The 21757-nt window shown below is 42.5% G+C and overlaps 1 protein-coding gene across 2 annotated transcripts in view; it reads left to right on the top strand.

The window, feature by feature from the left end:
* LOC133410277 (gamma-aminobutyric acid receptor subunit gamma-3-like) overlaps nt 1-21757 on the top strand; it is a 156493-nt gene that overhangs the window by 107035 nt on the left and 27701 nt on the right. For both annotated transcript variants that reach the window (XM_061691189.1, XM_061691199.1), the window contains exons 6-7: nt 4437-4519; nt 19741-19878. In XM_061691189.1, the coding sequence (XP_061547173.1) occupies nt 4437-4519; nt 19741-19878 (221 nt within the window). The remainder of the gene's footprint in view (nt 1-4436; nt 4520-19740; nt 19879-21757) is intronic.

The raw sequence follows: 21757 nt of genomic DNA, 5'->3' as shown, positions 1-21757 counted from the left end.
ACTAATTTGCCCCCGCACACTGGTTGGGAATCACGAGCATAGACATGTATACATAGATGCCGCCTTGAGTGGGTTTACTCATTGCTGCGCAACGTGAGCGCATCCACCATATTTGATGTGGCAGATTCACCTGTAAACTAATGCAAGGTAATGGACAACTTCGAAGCAACCTACAATTTTAGCAGTTAATGCAATATGTTTTGGGTCATTTCCCATTTGGAAGACCAATTTGCACCCTGGCATTAATTTCCCAGCTGATGTATTAAGATATTGCTTCAGTATTTACACATAATTCCTTCATTCACATGCACACGTGAAATCAGACTAAACTTCTCCTGTTTTAGGACATTTGGGATTACCAAAATTATTTCTATTTTCTGAAATGCCAGAATAATGAGAGAAGGATTTTTTTATAGAGAATTTTTCATCACTTTCTTCAAAGTCAGACGTTTACATATATTGCATAAGTATATCACAATCAGAATCATCTTTATTTGCCAAGTATGTCCAAAAAACACACAAGGAATTTGTCTCCGGTAATTGGAGCCGCTCTAGTACGACAACAGACAATTGACAGAGAACACTTTTGAGACATAAAGACATTGACAAAAACAGTCACTGAGCAATAAAGGGTTGCTAGTTATCTGGTAATGCTGGTACAAATATTATTTTTTTTTGACAATTGTGCAAAAAGATAGAGTCCTCGAGCACTTAGAGCAGTTCGAATGACTAATATAGCAATAGTCCGGTGCAATGACCATTGTGCAAAGGGCGCCGAGACTTCAAGCGAGTAGTGCGATAATCTTGGATAATGTTGATTGTGCAAATGTTGCAGGTACTCCTCAATCAGTCTGCAAAAGGAGCAGATGCTACTCTGGCATGTGTGGCCAGTATTGGTCAACAACAGATATGCAAATAGTGCAGCCTGGCGAGACTACAGAGAGTGCACTAGTAATATATAATTGGCCCGACAGAAATGTGACAGCAAACTCAGACAAAAAAATTGGCAGCATGTTGCAATGGAATTGTAGGTTAGCTGTTTAAGAAGTTGATTGCAAGAGGGAAGAAGCTGTTGGAATGTCTACTAGTTCTAGTTTGCTTGATCGGTAGTGCCTAACTGAGGGAAGGAGCCGGAAGAGCCGGTGACCGGGATGTGGAGTGTCCAAGAGGATTTTGGACGCTCTTGTCCTCTCGGACGGATGCGCTCACGTTGCGCAGCAATGAGTAAACCCACTCAAGGCGGCATCTATGTATACATGTCTATGCCGGTGATTCCCAACCAGTGTGCACATTTGTGTGCCGTGAGCGCTCTTCGGGTGTGCCGTGGGTGGACTATTGCCTTAAACTGTGTGACTTGCGTCAAACATTTTTGAAATCCTTTCACAACCTTCTCACAATAGTTGGCAGGAATTTTGTCCCATTTGTCCTCTGACAGAACTGGTGTGACTGAGCCACTTTTTTAGGCCGCCGTGCTCGCACATGCCTTTTCAGGTCTGCCCATAAATTGAGATCACGCCGTTGTAATGAACTCTCCAAAACACTGACTTTGTTATCCTTTAGACACTTTATAACCAATTTGGCAGTCTGCTTTGGGTCATTGCGTATTGGGAAGACCCATTTGTGCCCTGGCTTTAACTTCCTGGCTGATGTCTTGAGATGTTACTTCAGTATTTACACATAATGTTCTTTCCTCATGATGCCATCTACAACCCCAATTCCAATGAAGTTGGGACATTGTGTTAAACATAAATAAAAACAGAATACAATGATTTGCAAATCATGTTCAACCTATATTTAATTGAATACACAACAAAGACAAGATATTTAATGTTCAAACTGATTAACTTTATTGTTTTTAGCAAATAATCATTAACTTAGAATTGTATCGTAGCAACACGTTCCAAAAAAGCTGGGACAGTTGGCAAAAAAGACTGAGAAAGTTGAGGAAGGCTCATCAAACACCTGTTTGGAACATCCCATAGGTGAACAGGCTAATTGGGCACAGGTGGGTGCCATGATTGGGTATAAAATGAGCTTCCCTGAATTGTCATTCACAAGCAAAGATGGAGCGAGGTTCACCTCTTTGTGAACAAGGGCGTGAGAAAATAGTCGAAGAGTTTAAAGACAATGTTCCTCAACGTACAATTGCAAGGAATTTAGGGATTTCATCATCTACGGTCCATAATATCATCAAAAGGTCCGGAGAATCTGGAGAAATCACTGCATGTAAGCGGTAAGGCTGAAAACCAACATTGAATGCCTGTGACCTTCGATCCCTCAGGCGGCACTGCATCAAAAACCGACATCAATGTGTAAAGGATATCACCGCATAGGCTCAGGAACACTTCAGAAAACTAATGTCAGTAAATACAGTTCGGCGCTACATCCGTAAGTGCAACTTGAAACTCTACTATGCAAAGAAAAACCCATTCATTAACAACAACGAGAAATGCTGCCGCCTTCTCTGGGCCCGAGCTCATCTAAGATGGACTGATGCAAAGTGGAAAAGTGTTCTATGGTCCGACGAGTCCACATTTCAAATTGTTTTTGGAAATTGTGGACGTCGTGTCCTCCGGGCCAAAGAGGAAAATAACTATCCAAACTGTTATGGACACAAAGTTCAAAAGCCAGCATCTGTGATGGTATGGGGCTGTGTTAGTGCCAAAGGCATGGATAACTTACACATCTGTGAAGGCACCATTAATGCTGAAAGGTACATAGAGGTTTTGGAGAAACATATGCTGCCATCGAAGCAATCTCTTTTTCATGGATGAGCCTGCTTATTTCAGCAAGATAATGCCTAACCACATTCTGCACGTGTTTCAACAGGGTAGCTTCGTAGTAAAAGAGTGCGGGTACTAGACTGCCCTGCCTGCAGACCAGACCTGTCTCCCATTGAAAATATGTGGCGCATTATAAAGCGCAAAATATGACAACGGAGACCCCGGACTGTTGAACAGCTGAAGCTGTACATCAAGCAAGAATGGGAAATAATTCCACCTACAAAGCTTCAACAATTGGTGTCCTCCGTTCCCAAACATTTGTTGAACGTTGTTAAAAGAAAAGGTGATGTAACACAGTGATAAACATGACCCTGTACCAGCTTTTTTGGAACGTGTTGCAGCCATAAAATTCTTAGTTAATGATTATTTGCTAAAAACAATTAAGTTTATCAGTTTGAACATTAAATATCTTGTCTTTGCAAATCATTGTATTCTGTTTTTATTTATGTTTAACACAACGTCCCAACTTCATTGGAATTGGGGTTATATTTTGTGAAGTGCTCAGCAAAACAACCAACCCCACAATAAGATTCTGCCACCCCCGTATTTCAAAGTTGGGATGGTGTTCTCAGGCTTGCAAGCTTCCCTGTTTTTCCTCCAAACGTAACAATGGTCATGATGGCCAAAGAGTTAAATTTTAATTTTGTCGGACCACAGGACGTCTCTCCAAAAATTCAGGTATTTGTCCCTAAGTGCATTTGCTAAGTGTAATCAGTTTTTTGTTTGTTTGTTTGTTTTCGAGTAATGGCTTCTTCCTGGCAGAGTCGCCCTTTCATTACAGTAGTTGTTTCCCTGAGGATAATGACATACTTTTAGCAGCTCCAGCCAGCAACTTCACAAGGTCCTTTGCTTTTGTTCTTGGGTTGATATACACATTTCGGACCAAAGCATGTTTATCTCTGTGACACAGAACCTGTCTCCTTCCTGAGTGGTATGATGGCTGGATATTCCAATGGTGTTTAATCTTTGAACAAATGAACATGGCACCTTCAGGTATCTAGAAATCGCACCCAAGGATGAACCAGACTTTTGAAAGTCCACAATTCTCTTCCAGAAATGTTAGCTGATTTTATTTTTAATGGGTTGACGTATAAATTAAAGACGACATTAGAAACGATGCTATTCGATTTCTTCTTCAAGCATATGTAAATCGCACATGAAGGAGGGTGACAATTAAAATCTCACCTAGGGCGCCACATTGGGTAGGGCCCTGGATTTTCTATCTGATCACATTAAATGCAAGTGTACCCAATTAGTGGCACTGCCCTTTGTTCCAGTACTTTCTTACAGCACAGTTTAATGATGATGCTTATTAGCACATTGGGTAAAATGTCAACAGTATTCAGATGTTGAGGCAAATTTGCTTGCTGTTTACACCTCATCTCCATACTTTCTTTCTGGCACATTCTGTGATGGCAGAAAGTAAATCTGCAAGTTGAAATGTCAGCGATGTGCACCTACCACAAAGAAAAGTGAAGAGGGAGCTGCTCTCTGCTCTGATTGAGACACCATTCTTGTGCACATTTTACCTGGCACAAAGCTGCCAGACAACTCACATCATTATGTTGTATTGAGATAAGTTATTTTGTAATTTGAGTGAAGCATCGAGTGTCTTTCTATTTTTCTCTGATCTTTCTCTGTCTGTCTCTTCAGGATGACCATCAACGCTGAATGTCAGCTGCAGCTCCATAATTTCCCAATGGACGAGCACTCGTGTCCTCTCGTCTTTTCCAGTTGTGAGTGCTGACAGTTGCAAGCCCACCTGTAAATGAGCAACAAGGACAAGATATCTAATGTTCAAACTAATAAACTTTGTTTTTAGCAAATAATCATTAACTTAGAATTTTATGGCTGCAACACGTTCCAAAAAAGCTGGGACAGGTGGCAAAAAAGACTGAGAAAGTTGAGGAATGCTCATCAAACACCTGTTTGGAACATCCCACAAGTGAACAGGTTAATTGGGAACAGGTGGGTGCCATGATTGGGTATAAAAGGAGCTTCCCTGACTTGCGAAGTCATTCACAAGCAAAGATGGGGCAAGGTTCACCTCTTTGTGAACAAGTGCGTGAGAAAATAGTCGAACAGTTTAAGGACAATGATCCTCAACATACAATTGCAAGGAATTTAGGGATTTCATCATCTACGATCCATAATATCATCAAAAGGTTCAGAGAATCTGGAGAAATTACTGCATGTAAGCGGTGAGGCTGAAAACCAACATTGACTGCCCGTGACCTTCGATCCCTCAGGCGGCACCGCATCAAAAACCGACATAATCACCACACGGGCACAGGAACACTTCAGAAAGCCAATGTTAGTAAATACAGTTCAGCGCTACATCCATAAGTGCAACTTGAAACTCTACTACTACTACATACAGGTTTTGGAGAAACATATGCTGCCATCCAAGCAACATCTTTTTTCATGGACGTCCCTGCTTATTTAAATGCCAAACCACATTCTGCACGTGTTACAACAGCGTGGCTTCGTAGTAAAAGAGTGCAGGCACTAGACTGGCCTGCCTGCAGTCCAGACCTGTCTCTCATTGAAAATGTGTGGCGCATTATGAAGAGTAAAATACAACAACGGAGACCCCGGACTGTTGAACAGCTGAAGCTGTACATCAAGCAAGAATCCCAAACGTTAATTAAATGTTAAAAGAAAAGGTGATGTAACAGTGGTAAACATGACCCTTTCCCAGCTTTTTTGGAACGTGTTGCAGCCATAAAATTCTAAGTTAATGATTATTTGCTAAAACCAATCAAGTTTATCAGTTTGAACATTAAATATCTTGTCTTTGTAGTGTATTCAATTAAATATAGGTTGAACATGATTTACAAATCATTGTATTCTGTTTTTATTTATGTTTAACACAACGTCCCAACTTCATTGGAATTGGGGTTGTACAAGTGATCGATCAGAATATTAAGACTAGGAGAACTTTGGGATGGAAGCACACAGTTCTGCCTCCTGGTGGCTCGCAACAGTCATGAAAGGGATCAAAAGATGCAGATGATTTTGCAAGTTAGTACAAGAACCGCAGCTGCTGTATCTCCAAATCCATAACTGATTAATAATATGCCTGATGCTGGAGCCTCACACAACAGTTTATTTAGGTGTGTGGCTAAGGAGGCGGTTGGTCACCACTGAATCAAATATGATGAAATTAATTTCAAGCAACCACTTGAAGTGACACCAGCTGTGCTGTGTGTATCTGAATTTATGCAGCAGGTGCTTCCATGAAAAAAATGATAAATGAATATGAATTAAGACCACTGACCTGGAACAAATCCAGTAAACTGTAAAAGAAATTTACAATATTTATATTTTTATCATCAATGCAGAATTTCAATGTTCCATCCATCCATTTTCTACTGCTTATCCGAGGTCAGGTCGCAGGGGCAGTAGCTTTAGCAGGGACGCCCAGACTTCCCTCTCCCCAGCCACTTCATCCATCTCTTCCGGGGGGATGACACGACCACAAAGTCGATAATCGAACTGCGACCTAGGGTGTCCTGGTGCCAGGTACACGTCTGGACACCCTTATGCTTGAACATGGTGTTCGTTATGGACAATATTCCAATAACAAAACACCACTCTGGTTCTGATTGGTGGGGCCGTTCCTCTCAATCACGCCCTCAATGTTTGCATTTAAAATTATGATATGATTATATATTCTTTTTCCAATAACTAACAGTCTATACCTTTTATATCTTTACTTCATAGAACACCCATAACTTTGCTTAATACAGGCTTTTTAAATCAGAGTACAGGTATGATCTTTTAATTAAAAAACAACGGAAATTGGATTTGGAGAAGCTGGTCGAGAACTGCCACTGAGATTCTTTTCATAGCCCAACAGAGCCTTTTTCTTTAGAAAAATAACCGCACGCACGCACATAAAAAAATTGGCTCTGAAAAAAAAAAATTGGCTCACTCGGGCAAGTTGGGCAACAACAGCGTAACACATCCTGTGGCTGTTAAAGTCTGGCCTTCAGAATAAAAGTGCCACTAAAATCACAGTTATATCAAAGGATCCTATAGTGCGTTGCACCACTGAAAAAAGGAGTCAAGATTTGTTTATATACACCATGAGCTCGAACTTACCATCCACCTGACAAAAAACAATCAGAGGCAAGAAACAATAACCAAAATATTGTATTTTACCAAGGTAATACATCTAATCAAGAAATGTTGTTGACTAACTTTATGGATTATGATAGCAGCCTGCCAGACCAGGTGTTAATGTCAGCTTGAGTTGAAAGTATGCTTCTAGCTAATGTTAGGTAACATTACCACAACACAAAACGAAAGAAGCAATAGTAGCCTGTTATAATAAATGTTATTTATAGACTGGCTATCTGAAATATTGTTTTCTGTCATGAACGGAAAAGAGGATAGGACCCAAAAATGCACAACTCCAAAACAAAATGGACAGTTTCCAAAAAGAGAGGTTTAATATATGGGCATAGGTCGGTACACAGGCAGGCAATCCAAGAAAGGCAACATAATCCAAAAACATGTGGCAAAGAGGCGAGGTCGATAATCGGAACAGGGTCAAGTCTTACTGTTAGTCTGTGATGTGGAAACAAGGAATGCTGAAACACGACGACAAGTTACAACGAACTGGCGACGAGAGGGAATGAGACAAGAGGTTAAATAAAAGGGGTAATTAGGGTGAACGAGGCACAGGTGGTGAAGATGCTCACAGGAGCAGGTGTGTGTGAAACAGGGGGAAGACAAAAACCGGATCACACACACCCATGACAGTACCCCCCCCTTTAACGGCCGGCCCCAGACGGCCCCGGGTTCCCTGGATGCGCAAAGTGGAAGTCCCGAATGAGCGAGTCTCCACCCGGAGTGGAATATGTTTGGTCGAGAGCCAAACTCGCTGAACCACTTTGTAGTTCGTGGCCGGTGTCCTCCGACGGTCAGCAGCGGGTTTGTAGGACCGTTCCTGGCGCAGCAGCATCTGGCGGGCTCGCTCCCAGGTCCTTTTCCAGGAATTTGAATACCTGATTGATCATTAACTCTGCAGAATCTTTGGCTGAGGGGAGTTTCGGGAGTGCAATGAAGTGAGCCATTTTAGAGAACCTGTCAACAACGGTGAGAATTGTGGTATTTCCTTTCGAGGCGGTAATCCTGTCACAAAGTCTACGGAAATGTCTGACCAAGGACGTTGTGGTATTGGCAGGGGTCGCAACTCCCCAGAAGGACGTTGACGAGAGGGTTTGTTAGCAGCACATACCTGGCAAGCATTGAAGTAATCGATAACATCCCTCCTAACATTAGGCCACCAAAAGCGCTGTTCGACCACTGAATGTGTTTTGGCAATGCCTGGGTGACATACAGTTCGGTTCGTGTGAGCCCAGTGGATGACTCTTCCCCTTAAGGTCGGAACCACATAAAGCCTGTTTTCAGGGCAATCTTCAGGGCTAAGAGTGTTTTTCAGAGCCCCTTTAACCGCAGTTTCAATGTCCCAAACAAAAGCGGAAATGAAACATGACTTGGGCAAAATAGTCTTTGGGATGGACAAATAATTCTCTTCGCAGAAAATACGTGACAAAGCATCTGGCTTACCATTTTTAGAACCAGGTCGGTAGGATAACATGAAATTAAATCTAGTGAAGAACAGAGCCCATCTAGCGTGCCTCGCATTTAATCTTTTAGCAGATTTAATATCCTCAAGGTTCTTGTGATCTGTCCATACTAAAAACGGAGTCTGTGCTCCCTCTAGCCAGTGCCTCCACTCCATCAAAGCCACCTTGACTGCCAGCAGTTCACAGTCACCAATGTCATAATTTTTCTCAGCTGGGGTCAGTTTTTTGGAGAGAAAAGCACGAGGATGTAATTTATTATCCTTGAGAGATTTCTGGGAGAGCACTGCTTCTATTCCGGCATCAGACGCATCGACTTCTACCACAAACTGCTGCTGTTTGAGATCTGTGAAAGTAAGGACGGGAGCGGAGGTAAAGCTCGATTTAAGTTTTTGAAAAGCTGCCTGACAAAGCGGGTTCCATACAAAAGGTCTGTGTGGCGAGGTAAGCCCATGCAAAGGAGAGGCTATAGAACTTACATTTCTGATGAATTTTCTGTTGAAGTTTGCGAACCCTAAGAACCTTTGTACATCTTTGCGTGACGTGGGAGTCAGGCAATTAATAACGGCATCGACTGTGCAAGGGTCCATTTTGACTTCACCGTGAGCCAGGACAAAACCCAGAAAAGAAACGGACGCCTTGTGGAACTCACATTTCTCAGCCTTGATATATAGTTGATTCTGCAGTAACCACTGCAATACAGAGCGGACATGAATAATGTGAGTCTCCTCATCCGGGGAGAATATCAAAATGTCGTCCAAATAGACAAAACATAAACATTCAACATGTCACGCAGGACATCATTGACAAGGTTTTGGAAAACAGCTGGAGCGTTAGTAAGTCCAAAAGGCATTACCAAATACTCATAATGTCCCGTTGGTGTGTTGAATGCCGTTTTCCATTCATCCCCCTCCCTTATTCTGACTAGATGATATGCATTTCTTAAGTCCAGTTTGGTGAAAATCTTGGCTCCATCCAGGAACTCAAAGGCAGTGGAGATGAGAGGAAGAGGGTACCTGTTTTTTACAGTTATCTCGTTGAGACCCCGGTAATCGAAACAGGGTCGCAGGGTCTTGTCCTTTTTGTCCACAAAGAAAAATCCTGCTCCCGCAGGGGATGAAGATGGGCGAATGATCCCGGCTGCCAGTGATTCTTCCACGTACTCCTTCATAGCCTTGTGTTCCGGCCCTGAAAGAGAGAACAATCTCCCTCGTGGGGGTGTGGTTCCAGGCAGGAAGTCAACAGCACAGTCATAAGGTCTGTCGGGTGGAAGGGATTTGGCCTTGGAAAAAATGTCTTTAATATCCTGGTAACAGGTGGGCACTTGAGATAAATCAGGATCCCCAGATGGGGTCTGTGGATTGTCCTTAGAAACATAGCCCTGAACATCACATGGCGGCTTGAAACAGTTCCAGGCGCAATTGTTGCCCCATGACATAACCTGTCCAGAGGCTCAGTCAATGTGGGGGTTATGTAATTTCAACCATGGGTTCCCTAAGATAAGGTCATGACTCATGGCGTCAAAAACATGAAAACTAATGCATTCTGAGTGAGAATCAGGAAATGTCAATGTGAGTGTGGTGAGTGAGCTTGCCCATAAAACTGCTGTCTACAGCATAGGTGTTGCGATTGCGTTTTATTTGAAAGATTCTAAGGTGCATACGTCTAACGAGGAGGGAGTTAAGTAAGTTAGGATCAGAACCAGAGTCAATTAATACTGGTGTATGAATTTCTTGATCAGGAGAGCATAGTGTCACTATAGGAAAAACCCGTGTAGGGTCTTCCTTAATGAAATTCAGACTCACCTCTCCCGTGCCCTTGCACCGGCAACTTTGACGTGACAGTTGCTCATGGAATGACCCAACTGACCGCATTAGAAGCACCGCCCTTCCCTCAGCCAGCGTTGACGTTCCTCAGGGGAGAGACGGAACCTGCCCAGTTGCATGGGTTCATCCGTGGGGACGCTAGCCAGTGGGTTGAGACCGGAAACAGGGGATCTGCCTTGGTTTGACTGGTCACCGAGACTCGTCCTCCAAGTGTGCGGTGACGCAGCCCTCCGCCGGTCTCCATCCAGCTCGCGATCCAAAAGCCTCGTCGATTTTTACGGCGAGAGCGATGAGAGTGTCCAAGTCGGTCGACAGGTCTAGCGGGACTAAATGATCCTTGACGGCGGGGGATAGTCCTTGAAAAAAGGCATTGAGTAGCGCCCGATTATTCCAATGACTCTCAGCTGCTAGAATGCGAAACTCAATCGCGTAATCTGACACCCTGCGCTTGCCTTGTTGTAAGGTGACAAGGGAGCGAGCTGCCTCATGATCTGGTGTGGAAAATTGAAAAATTTGCTCCGCAGTCTTTACAAAAAAAAGCCCATGCATGATACGCGGCGGAATTGCGGCTCCATTCAGCAGTAGTCCACGCCTCCGCACAACCAGTCAGGTGGGAAATGACGAAAGCGATTTTTGCCCGCTCGGTGGGGAAGGCAGCTGCCTGCAGCTCAAAGTGGAGTTCGCACTGCGTGATGAACGGCTTAATGTTCCCAGAATCTCCAGAGAACCTCTCCGGTCGAGAGAGCTGTGGGCAGACAGCAGCGGAGGTGGCAGGTGGCAGCATGATGACTGCTTCACATGGAAATGTTGGTACCGTAGCGGTATCGGGTGTGGTGCCTTCTCTTGAATAATTTTCATAAGAAGTTGAAACTGCGAGGCGACCTGTCTCATCGTATTGTCCTGATGCCTTGACAGTCCCTCTAGATGAAGGTGGAGGGCAGCAAGCTGCTCATCCTGCTTCGAGAGGCGTTTACCCTGCGTTTGCTGGGTCCATGTTATGGCCAGTTCGTTCTGTCATGAACGGAACAGAGGATAGGACCCAAAAATGCACGACTCCAAAAACAAATGGACAGTTTCCAAAAAGAGAGGTTTAATATACGGGCATAGGTCGTTACACAGGCAGGCAATCCAAGAAAGGCAACAGTATCCAAAAACATGAGGCAAAGAGGCGAGGTCGATAATCGGAACAGGGTCAAGTCTTACTGTGAGTCTGTGACGTGGAAACAGGGAACGCTAGAACGCGACGACAAGGTACAACGAACTGCCGACGAGAGGAAATGAGAAACGAGGTTAAATACAAGGGGTAATTAGGGTGAACGAGGCACAGGTGGCGAAGATGCTCACAGGAGCAGGTGTGTGTGAAACAGGGGGAAGACAAAAACCGGAACACACACCCATGACAGTTTTCTCTCCATTGCTTTTTTTCTATAGTTAAAAATGAAAAGACACTCATACAGTGTTGTCTAAATTGCTTCACTGTATTTATTCATGCTATTTATTAATTATATTAATTGTATTTTATTGTATTCACTCCATTCTTTTATTGTATTCTAAAGTCTGACCAGGGACAACCAACAAATTACCTGAAGCTCGACGTCTTACGAATCACATTTTCCCACTTTTTAAAGGTAATGTTGTATGTATTGTCCCTGTTAAATAACCATGAATTGAATGTTAATGTTATTAATAAGAACATAAATGAATATAATCTATATATTTATTTTAAAAGTCACACAGACATGTTAAGCAGGCTAATATTTTGGGTTTTTCCAACATCATAAACCTGATGGTCCAGTGCTTGTGGATGCACATACCTGTACAGTGGGTACAGAAAGTATTCAGACCCCCTTAAATGTTTACTCTTTGTTATATTGCAGCCATTTGCTAAAATAATTTAAGTTAATTTTTTTCCTCATTAATGTACACACAGCACCCCATATTGACAGAAAAAAAAGAATTGTTGTAATTTTTGCAGATTTATTAAAAACGAAAAACTGAAATATCACACAGCCATAAGTATTCAGACCCTTTGCTCAGTATTTAGTAGAAGCAACCTTTTGATCTCATAGAGCCATGAGTCTTTTTGGGAATTATGCAACACGTTTTTCACACCTGGATTTGGTGATCCTCTGCCATTCCTCCTTGCAGATCCTGTCCTGGATGGTGAACGTTGGTGGACAGTCATTTTCAGGTTTTTGCAGAGATACTCAATTGGGTTTAAGTCAGGGCTCTGACTGGGCCATTCAAGAACAGTCACGGAGTTGTTCTGAAGCCACTCCTTCGTTATTTTAGCTGTGGGCTTAGGGTCATTGTCTTTTTTGAAGGTGAACCTTTGGCCCAGTCTGAGGTCCTGAACACTCTGGAGAAGGTCTTTGTCCAGGATATCTCTGGACTTGGCTGCATTCATCCTTCCTTCGATTGCAACCAGTCATCCTGTCTCTGCAGCTGAAAAACACCCCCACAGCATGATGCTGCCATAACCATTCTTCACTGTTGGGACTGTATTGGACCGGTGATGAGCAGTGCCTGGTTTTCTCCACACATGCCACTTAGAATTAAGGCCAAAAAGTTCTATCTTGGTCTCATCAGACCAGAGAATCTTATTTCTCACCATCTTGGACTCCTTCAGGTGATTTTTAGGAAATTCCATGCGGGCTTTCATTATGTCTTGCACTGAGGAGAGGCTTCCGTCGGGCCACTCTGCCATAAAGCCCCGACTGGTGGAGGGCTGCAGTGATGGTTGACTTTCTAGAATTTTCTCCCATCTCCCGACTGCATCTCTGGAGCTCAGCCACAGTGATCTTTGGGTTCTTTTTTACATCTCTCAACAAGGCTCTTCTCCCCCAATTGCTCAGTTTGGCCGGACGACCAGCGCTAGGAAGGGTTCTGGTCATCCCAAACATCTTCCATTTAAGGATTATGGTGGCCACTGAGCTCTTAGGAACCTTAAGTGCAACGGAATTCTTTTTTGTAACCTTGGCAAGATCTGTGCCTTGCCATAATTTTGTCTCTGAGCTCTTCAGGCAGTTCCTTTGACCTTATGATTCTCATTTTCTCTGACATGCACTGTGAGCTGTAAGGTCTTATATAGACAGGTGCGTGACTTTCCTTATCAGGTCTAATCAGTATAATCAAACATAGCTGGACTCCAATGAAGGTGAAGAAGCATCTCAAGGATGATCAGAAGAAATGGACAGCACCCGAGTTAAATATGAATGTCACAGCAAAGGGTCTGAATACTTAGGGTTGTGTGATATTTCAGTTTTTCTTTTTTCTTTTTTCTTTTTTAATAAATCTGTAGAATTTTCAACACTTCCGTTTTTTTTTCTGTCAATATGGGATGCTGTGTGTACATTCATGAGGGGAAAAAAATAACTTAAATGATTTTAGGAAATGGCTACGATATAACAAAGAGTGAAAATTTTATTTTGGGGGTCTGAATACTTTCCGTACCCACTGTATATTCTCTGTCTGTGTCTCACACTCTGCTTGTATCTCCCTCTCACCCTCCTACCCTCAGGATCTTCATCTCGCTCTCTTTCCTGCTGTGTGTCCTCTCCTTGAAAGCCAGTGTCTCACAAGTCCTCTGGCTCTCTCAATTTACATCTCTTCAGCTCTTTCAACACCATCATCTGGCTCTGTCTCAATGTATGCCACGTTGTTATTCGTCTGTCTGGTGCAGAAATAGGATGTAATGTCCCTTTTCTCTTCATTTTGAACTGTAGAGAAAAACAATGGAGATGAATACACATTTGAGCAAACCAGTCGATAAATAACATTTATCATAATAGTCATGAAAAAAACTTCATTCAACAAATACTTGAGTAAATAAAAATATCAGTAATAAAAAATAATTTACAATGTATTATTTACATAAGGCACGGTCACCGATTGGTTAGTACATCTGCCTCACATTTCTGAGGACCCGGGTTGAAATCCGGCCTCGCCTGTGTGGAGTTTGCATGTTCTCCCGTGCCTGCGTGGGTTTTCTCCGGGTCCTCCGGTTTTATCCCACATCCTAAAACCATGCATGGTTTTAGGATGTGACTTCTGCGTTAACCATCCATGAACAGGATGTGAGACGCATCTTCAAACAACAGAAGATTAACAAAGCGGCAGGACCGGACCATGTGTCCCCATCCTGCCTCAAAGTCTGCGCGGACCAGCTCGCTCCAGTCTTCACTCAGATCTTCAACAGATCTTTGGAAATGTGCGAAGTTCCATCCTGTTTCAAACGCTCCACCATCATTCCAGTCCCCAAGAAACCTGCAATCTCTGGTCTGAATGACTACAGGCCTGTCGCTTTGACATCTGTGGTCATGAAGTCCTTTGAACGTCTCGTGCTGGACCACCTCAAGAGTGTCACAGGTCCCCTGCTGGACCCCCGGCAGTTTGCCTACCAAGCGAACAGGTCTGCGGATGATGCAGTCAACATGGGACTGCACTTCATCCTAGAACACCTCGACAGTGCAGGGACCTACGTGAGGATCCTGTTCGTGGACTTCAGCTCAGCGTTCAACACCATCATCCCTGAACTCCTTTCAACCAAGCTTCTCCAGCTCAGCGTCTCACCTGCCATCTGCCAGTGGATTTACAGCTTTCTGACGGGCAGGACACAGAAGGTCAGGCTGGGGGAGGCCACCTCATCCACACGCAGCATCAGCACTGGGGCGCCCCAAGGTTGTGTCTTCTCTCCGCTGCTCTTCTCTCTCTACACGAACGACTGCACCTCAGCGAACCCGACTGTCAAGCTCCTGAAGTTTGCAGATGACACCACTGTCATCGGCCTCATCAAGGACGGTGACGAGTCTGCATATCGACAGGAAGCGGAGCGGCTAGAACTGTGGTGCGGCCGACACAACCTGGAGCTGAACACGCTCAAGACGGTAGAGATGATCGTGGACTTCAGGAGGCATCCTTCGCCACAGCTGCCCCTCACGTTGTCCAGCTGCCTTGTGTCAACCGTCGAGACCTTCAAGTTCCTGGGAATTACAATCTCTCAGGACCTGAAGTGGGCGACCAACGTCAACTCCGTCCTCAAAAAGGCCCAGCAGAGGATGTACTTCCTGCGGCTTCTGAGAAAGCACGGCCTGCCACCGGAGCTGCTGAGACAGTTCTACACAGCGGTCATCGAATCAGTCCTGTGTTCTTCCATCACAGTCTGGTTTGGTGCTGCTACAAAAAAGGACAAACTCCGACTGCAACGGACAATCAAAACTGCTGAAAGGATTGTCGGTACCCCCCTACCCACCATTGAGGACTTGCACGCTGCCAGAACTAAGACAAGGGCGTGCAAAATCCTCTCGGACCGTCTGCACCCCGGTCACCAGCTCTTCCAGCTCCTTCCCTCAGGTAGGCGCTACCGATCAACGCAAACTAGAACTAGTAGACATTCCAACAGCTTCTTCCCTCTTGCGATCAACTTCTTAAACACCTAACCTATAATTCCATTACAATAAGCTGGCAATTTTTTGACTTGAGTTCGTTGTCACATTTCTGTGGGGCCAATTATGTATTACTCGTGCACTCACTGTAGTTGTCTCGCCATGCTGCACTATTTGCATATACTGGCCACTCATGCCAGAGTAGCATCTGCTCCATTTGCACACTGATTGAGGAGTATCTGTAACATTTGCAAAACCAACATTGTCCCAGATGATCGCACTACTCGTCACTTTAAACCGCATACACTCCTTGAAGTCTCAGCGCCCTTTGCACAATGGTCATTGCTATTTCCACAATGGTCATTGCTATTTGCACAATGGTCATTGCTATTGCTATTGCAATATTAGTCATTCGAACTGCTCTAAGTGCTAGAGGACTCTGCATCTTTTTGCACAATTGTTTTTTGTCAATGTCTTTATGTCTCCAAAGTGTTCTGTAAATTGACTGTCTGTTGTACTAGAGCGGCTCCAACTACCGGAGACAAATTCCTTGTGTGTTTTGGACATACTTGGCAAATAAAAATGATTCTGATTCTGATTCTGATTCTGATGGTAGGTTAATTGAAGACTCTAAATTGCCCGTAGGTGTGAACGTGAGTGTGAATGGTTATTTGTTTATATGTGCTCTGCGATTGGCTGGCGACCAGTTGAGCGTGTACCCCGCCTCTCGCCCAGAGTCAGCTGGGATACCAGCATTGCCACGACCCTATTGAGGATAAAGCGGTCTCGAAAATGAATGAACAATTACATTAAAGCTAAAATAAAAGAAAAACAGTAATCATAATACTGTTGTGGGTTTGCTTGGTTTCGTGTTATGATAAGGTTTACTCATGTTAGCTTGAAGTGGGTTGAATGTGCCTCTCTGACAATGAGTAGTAGTAGTAGTAACTGAAGTAATTCCAGTTGTAAGTAAGAGTAAAAGTAGTAATAGCCATAGTGGTAAAAGTAGTACTGTAGTATAGATCGTAGTAATAGTCGTGCAAGGAATAGTGATAGTCGTCTTAGAAGTCGTCGTAATAGTAGGACAGCAAATAAAATAGTACAAACCCCAATTCCAATGAAGGTGAGACGTTGTGTAAAACGTAAATAAAAACAGAATACAATGATTTGCAAATCCTTTTCAACCTATATTCAGTAGGAACATTCCACAGATGAGGTTAATTGTAAACAGGTGAGTGTCATGATTGGGTATAAAAGGAGCATCCCCGAAAGGCTCAGTTGTTCACAAGCAAGGATAGGGCAAGGTTCACCTCATTGTGAACAACAGCATGAGCAAATAGTCCAACAGTTTAAGAAGGTTTCTCAACGTACAATTGCAAGGAATTTAGGGATTTCATCGTCTACGGTCCATAATATCATCAAAAGACTGTGGAGAAATCTCTGCATGTAAGCGGCAAGGTCGAAAAGTAACATTGAATGTCCATGACTTTTCATGCCTCAGGCTAAATTGTGTTAAAAAACGGCATCATTGTGAAAATATTGCCACGTGGGCTCAGGAACACTTCAGAAAACCACTGTCAGTTAACACAATTCATCGCTACATCTACAAATGTAAGTTAAAACTCTCCCATGCAAAGGAAACAACACCCAGAAATGCCACCTGCATTTCTGGGCCCGAGCTCATCTGAGTTGGACTGACACAAAGTGGAAAAGTATGCTTTGGTCTGACAAATTCACATTTCAAATAGTTTTTTAAATCATGGATGTCGTCTCCTCCGGGCCAAAATGGAAAAGGACAATCTGGATTGTTATCAGTGCAAATTTCAATAGCCAGCATCAGTGATGGTATGGGTGTGTGTTCGTGCACATGGCATGGGAAACGTACACATCTGTAATGGCACCATTAATGCTGAAAGGTTCATACAGGTTTTGGAGCAACGTCTTTTTCAGGGACCTCCCTGCTTATTTTATCAAAACAATGCCAAACCACATTCTGCACATTTTACATCAGCATGGCTTTGTAGTAAACAAGTGAGAGTACTAGACAAGTCTGCCAGCATTCCAGACCTGTCTCCCATAATGAAGTGTAAAATACGACAACAGAGACCACGGACTACTGAGAAACTGAAGTTGTACATCAAGCAAGAATGGGAAATCCACCTACAAAGCTTCAACGGGTAGTGTCCTCAGTTCCAAAATGCTTATTGAGTGTTGTTGAAAGGAAAGGTGATGTAACACAGTGTTAAACATGTTCCAGCTTTTTTGGAATGTGTTGCAGGCGCCATCCAATTCAAAATGAGTGCATATTTGCAAAAATCAGTCTTTATCAGTCTGAACATTAAATATCTTGTCTTTGTATTGTATTCAATATTGAATATAGGTTGGAAAAGAGTTGCAAATCATTGTATTCAGTTTTTATTTACATTCAACTTCATTGGAATTGGGGTTTGTAGTAGTAGAAGTAAAGGTAATAAAATCAGGAGTAGTTATGTAGTAGTGCATGGGACCTGTAGTAAAACTAGTAGTGGTATCAGTAAATAAAATAATAGTAGTAGTCAAAGTAATAGCAGTAGTAGTAATACTGTAGTAGTAAAAAGTAGTTATAAACTAAAGAAATAAAAGTAATAGTCGTAAAAAATAGTATTGCAGTATTAGTAATGGTAATGGTAATAGTATTGGTAGTAGTGGTAGTAAGAGTCATAGTAGCAGTGGTGGTAGTTTATTATTAAGCCAAGGTGCTTACATTGGAAAAATCTCAACTAGACAATAATGTCACAAAAAGTACAGTACAGTTGTACTCAAATAATGATGAACATGTCTGACTATAAATCAAAGTGGGAAATCTGGGCCTGTTTAGTTGAACATAAAGCTGATAAACTCGCAAGAAGCTGACGTCTGTTGTATGTATGGCAATAGGTGGATACACTGACTGAGCCTGCTCATTTACCAGTCGAAGCAAAGAGAGAAAGCTCGAGCCCAGTTGGATAACATCTAAAAGAAGGCCATCGTCTTAATGAGAGCCTTCTCTTGATTAGTGTGGTTTCCAACAAGGGCTCCCCTCTAGTTCATTATTGCTGTCACTCATTTCCGTGTGTAGATCTCACCAACCCAAGCTCAGCCTCCCTTTCACTTTCAGATAGTTTGATTTACTACTGTAGCGTGCATTCTGTGATATATTATTTTATATGTAATTGTTTAACTCAATGGCAGCCCGTCTGCCTCACAGTCAAGATGTTATGAATTCAATATATGGGTTAAAATGTAAAATTTTCAGGTCAAGTAGTTTGCGTGTTGTCCCCAGTTTTCTCTGGGTCGTCTGGAATCCTCCAACATCCCAACAACATGCGTGTTAGGTTAATTCAAGTTTCTTAATTGTCCATAAGTGTGTTGTGAGTGCGAGTGCTTGTTTTTCCATATGTGCCCTCTGATTGACTGGCGACCAGTCCGGGGTGTACCACGCCTCGCCTAAAGGCAGCTCGGATTGGCTCCAGGACACTTGAGACCCTAATGAAGATAAGTGGTGTAGAACATTTATGGATGGATGGACGTTTAAATCAACCATACAGAATAAGAAATGACTGCAGCTCTAAAGCAGCGTTCAGGGGTAAATAGGGCTTCTGCTCCTGTGGACGTCCTCCTCCAGTTGCAAAGTCTCTATGGCACTGTGAACAAAAAAGTACAGTGGTAGTACGAGTGACAAAGATACTGTGTTGTCTAAAAATGTACAAGCTAATTGCTAATAGAATTGGTTTGTTGTAACAAATGTACAATTAATATTGTCTGATCATTTTAGTAATTTAAAAAACATTTTTAAAGCACTGTATACCACACTGAACACTCTAAACGTTAGCATCAGCTCTAGCATTAACACGACATAAGCTGCATCCTGGCTGGTCCAGCACAATTATAGCTCATTAAAGAAGGCCATCGGGTGTCACCATGGCAACAAAAGAGCTACTACTGTCTCAAAATGTCTCAAAGGTTGTTATTTTAAGGTCACATTAGAATGTATTGTTTTATCTTTTCTATAACCTCTCTTTCTCTCTCTCTCTCGCTCTCTCTCTCTCTCTCTCTCTCTCTCTCTCTCTCTCTCTCTCTCTGTGTCTCTCTCTCTTTCAACCAGCTAAAAGAGCATATGTGTTGTTTCTAGATGGCTACCCACGAGATGAAATTGTTTACAAGTGGAGGCGAAACTCAGTGGAGACATCGGACCAGAAGTACTGGAGGCTCTACCAATTTGACTTCATGGGGCTCCGAAACACTACCGATGTATTGACCACGACTGCAGGTACAAAAGGGCCAGAGAGAAGTCCAAGAGGGTGCTGACCCCATGTCATACTACTGAACTCCACATATGGCTTCGTCATTGTGGCTGGTGGCAGCTTTGCACTTTGAATGTGATCTAACAAGCTGGAGACTCATGTCGTGGCTTCAGGCTTGAGGGGGGGAAAGGATATTAATCTTCAATATTAAAGATTAAAAGGAGAGTTGAATTATTCAGTCCTTTTCACTTTGCATGCTCTGTGTGATCATTTCGTTCCTGCTTGTTGTTTGGGGGCGGCTGTCCTAATGTTGTCACTTGAATAGGTGCCACGAATTATACCCACGACTGACTTCACGTGGGCCAGTGCCGAATTCATTTTTAATGGTGCTTTTAATGACTGATTGTGGTGAGCATTGTGAATGAGGAGGGTCGGGCCCAGAACATGAGGCAGTTATTGTAAACCTCTCTTTGCCTTGATGGTGAACCGGGACATGTTAAATGGCCTTTTTTATGGTTAAAGTTAAATCACATCCAGATGGAACTCATATTGACATTACTACATCTTTCATTGATTCCAATAAAAAAAAATTTTAAAAAAGAGATTTTCTTTTCCATTTTTAAAAACAAAGTTTAATAGGAACATTCTTGGAAAAATACGAGGGGTAGGACTTGATTTAAAAAAAAATTATCTAATTCATTAGTGTCTTTGTAATTAATTACTCTCAATAATCACATTTTAATGGTATAACAATTTTTGTTCTAAAAAGCAACATGGTTAAGTTTAAATGTTTTTTATTGGATGACTGTATCAAAGGAATATTGTTAACGCTGAAAAATGCATTTAATTGCATTTCAATACAAAACAGTAGAAAAACTAATCGAAAATATCCTTGGCCAAAATTAAACAGACCTAAAGGTTGAGTGCCATTTTAGGATTTTTTTTAGAACAGGATTACTTCTAAGGAGTTTCTGCGTGTTAGTTGAAAAGTTGGATCACGTCGGAGGGTTGAAGCACTTTGGCGGTATGAAAACTCCTTTTTGCACGAATTGCACAAAACCACCCATCAGTCCGAGCAATACTGCCTCCATTTTGGTAGCCAAGCTCTGACGTGTGTGTCAGTGTAATCGATGCACCAGGAAATCTTTCACTGACAAAGGTCCCATGTTGTTTGGAACACAAAATGCAATTATGAGTACGTTCGGAAATTCAATCTGACGCTCGCATTGCGCTCTGAGAATGCAATGTTCAGAGAGGCAGAGCGCGCACCATTTTTTATGATTTTTATGAATGAGCGTGTTGGCTATTGACAGGGATATGTCAGTATTATATATACCATATTGAATGTGTCAGTTCTGCCTGTAAACATCTCATCATGCCTCTCGAGCCAGGCTCTCTCCCCTCAGTCAGAACAGTGGGAGTGCATGCCGGGACTCCCAGACCATGGCGCTCTGAATAACCGAACGGCCTACAAAAACGCACAATTTGTTTAGAATTACCGTAATAATGCGCACCCCCAAAGTCGACCTCAAAATTCTGGTAAACCCTTCAACCCATGTATCATGAATTTTTACAATGCATGATTTTGCTTCTACTCATATGATCAAAACTAAGTATCGTCTTTATTTTGTTAGTTTTTTCAAAGAATTATTCTGAAGTTAAGTACTTTATTTGAACACATAATACTTTATTTTTATTTACTTGCTCTTATTTTGAAATTCACAGTCTAATTCTACTTTTATTTAGTCAATGAAAAAAAACACAGTTGTGCTCATATGTTTGATTACCCAGGCAGAATTTGTAAGATGTGTACAATTCTTTGACGAAAACATGAAGGACCAGGTGAAACACTTTTAATTTTATTTTAATGGCATTGAAATTAATGTATCAAGCATTTCAGAAAAG

Source organism: Phycodurus eques, chromosome 1, assembly GCF_024500275.1.
Source record: "Phycodurus eques isolate BA_2022a chromosome 1, UOR_Pequ_1.1, whole genome shotgun sequence".
Taxonomy (NCBI): Eukaryota; Metazoa; Chordata; class Actinopteri; order Syngnathiformes; family Syngnathidae; genus Phycodurus; species Phycodurus eques.
This window is presented reverse-complemented; position numbering and strand designations above follow the sequence as displayed.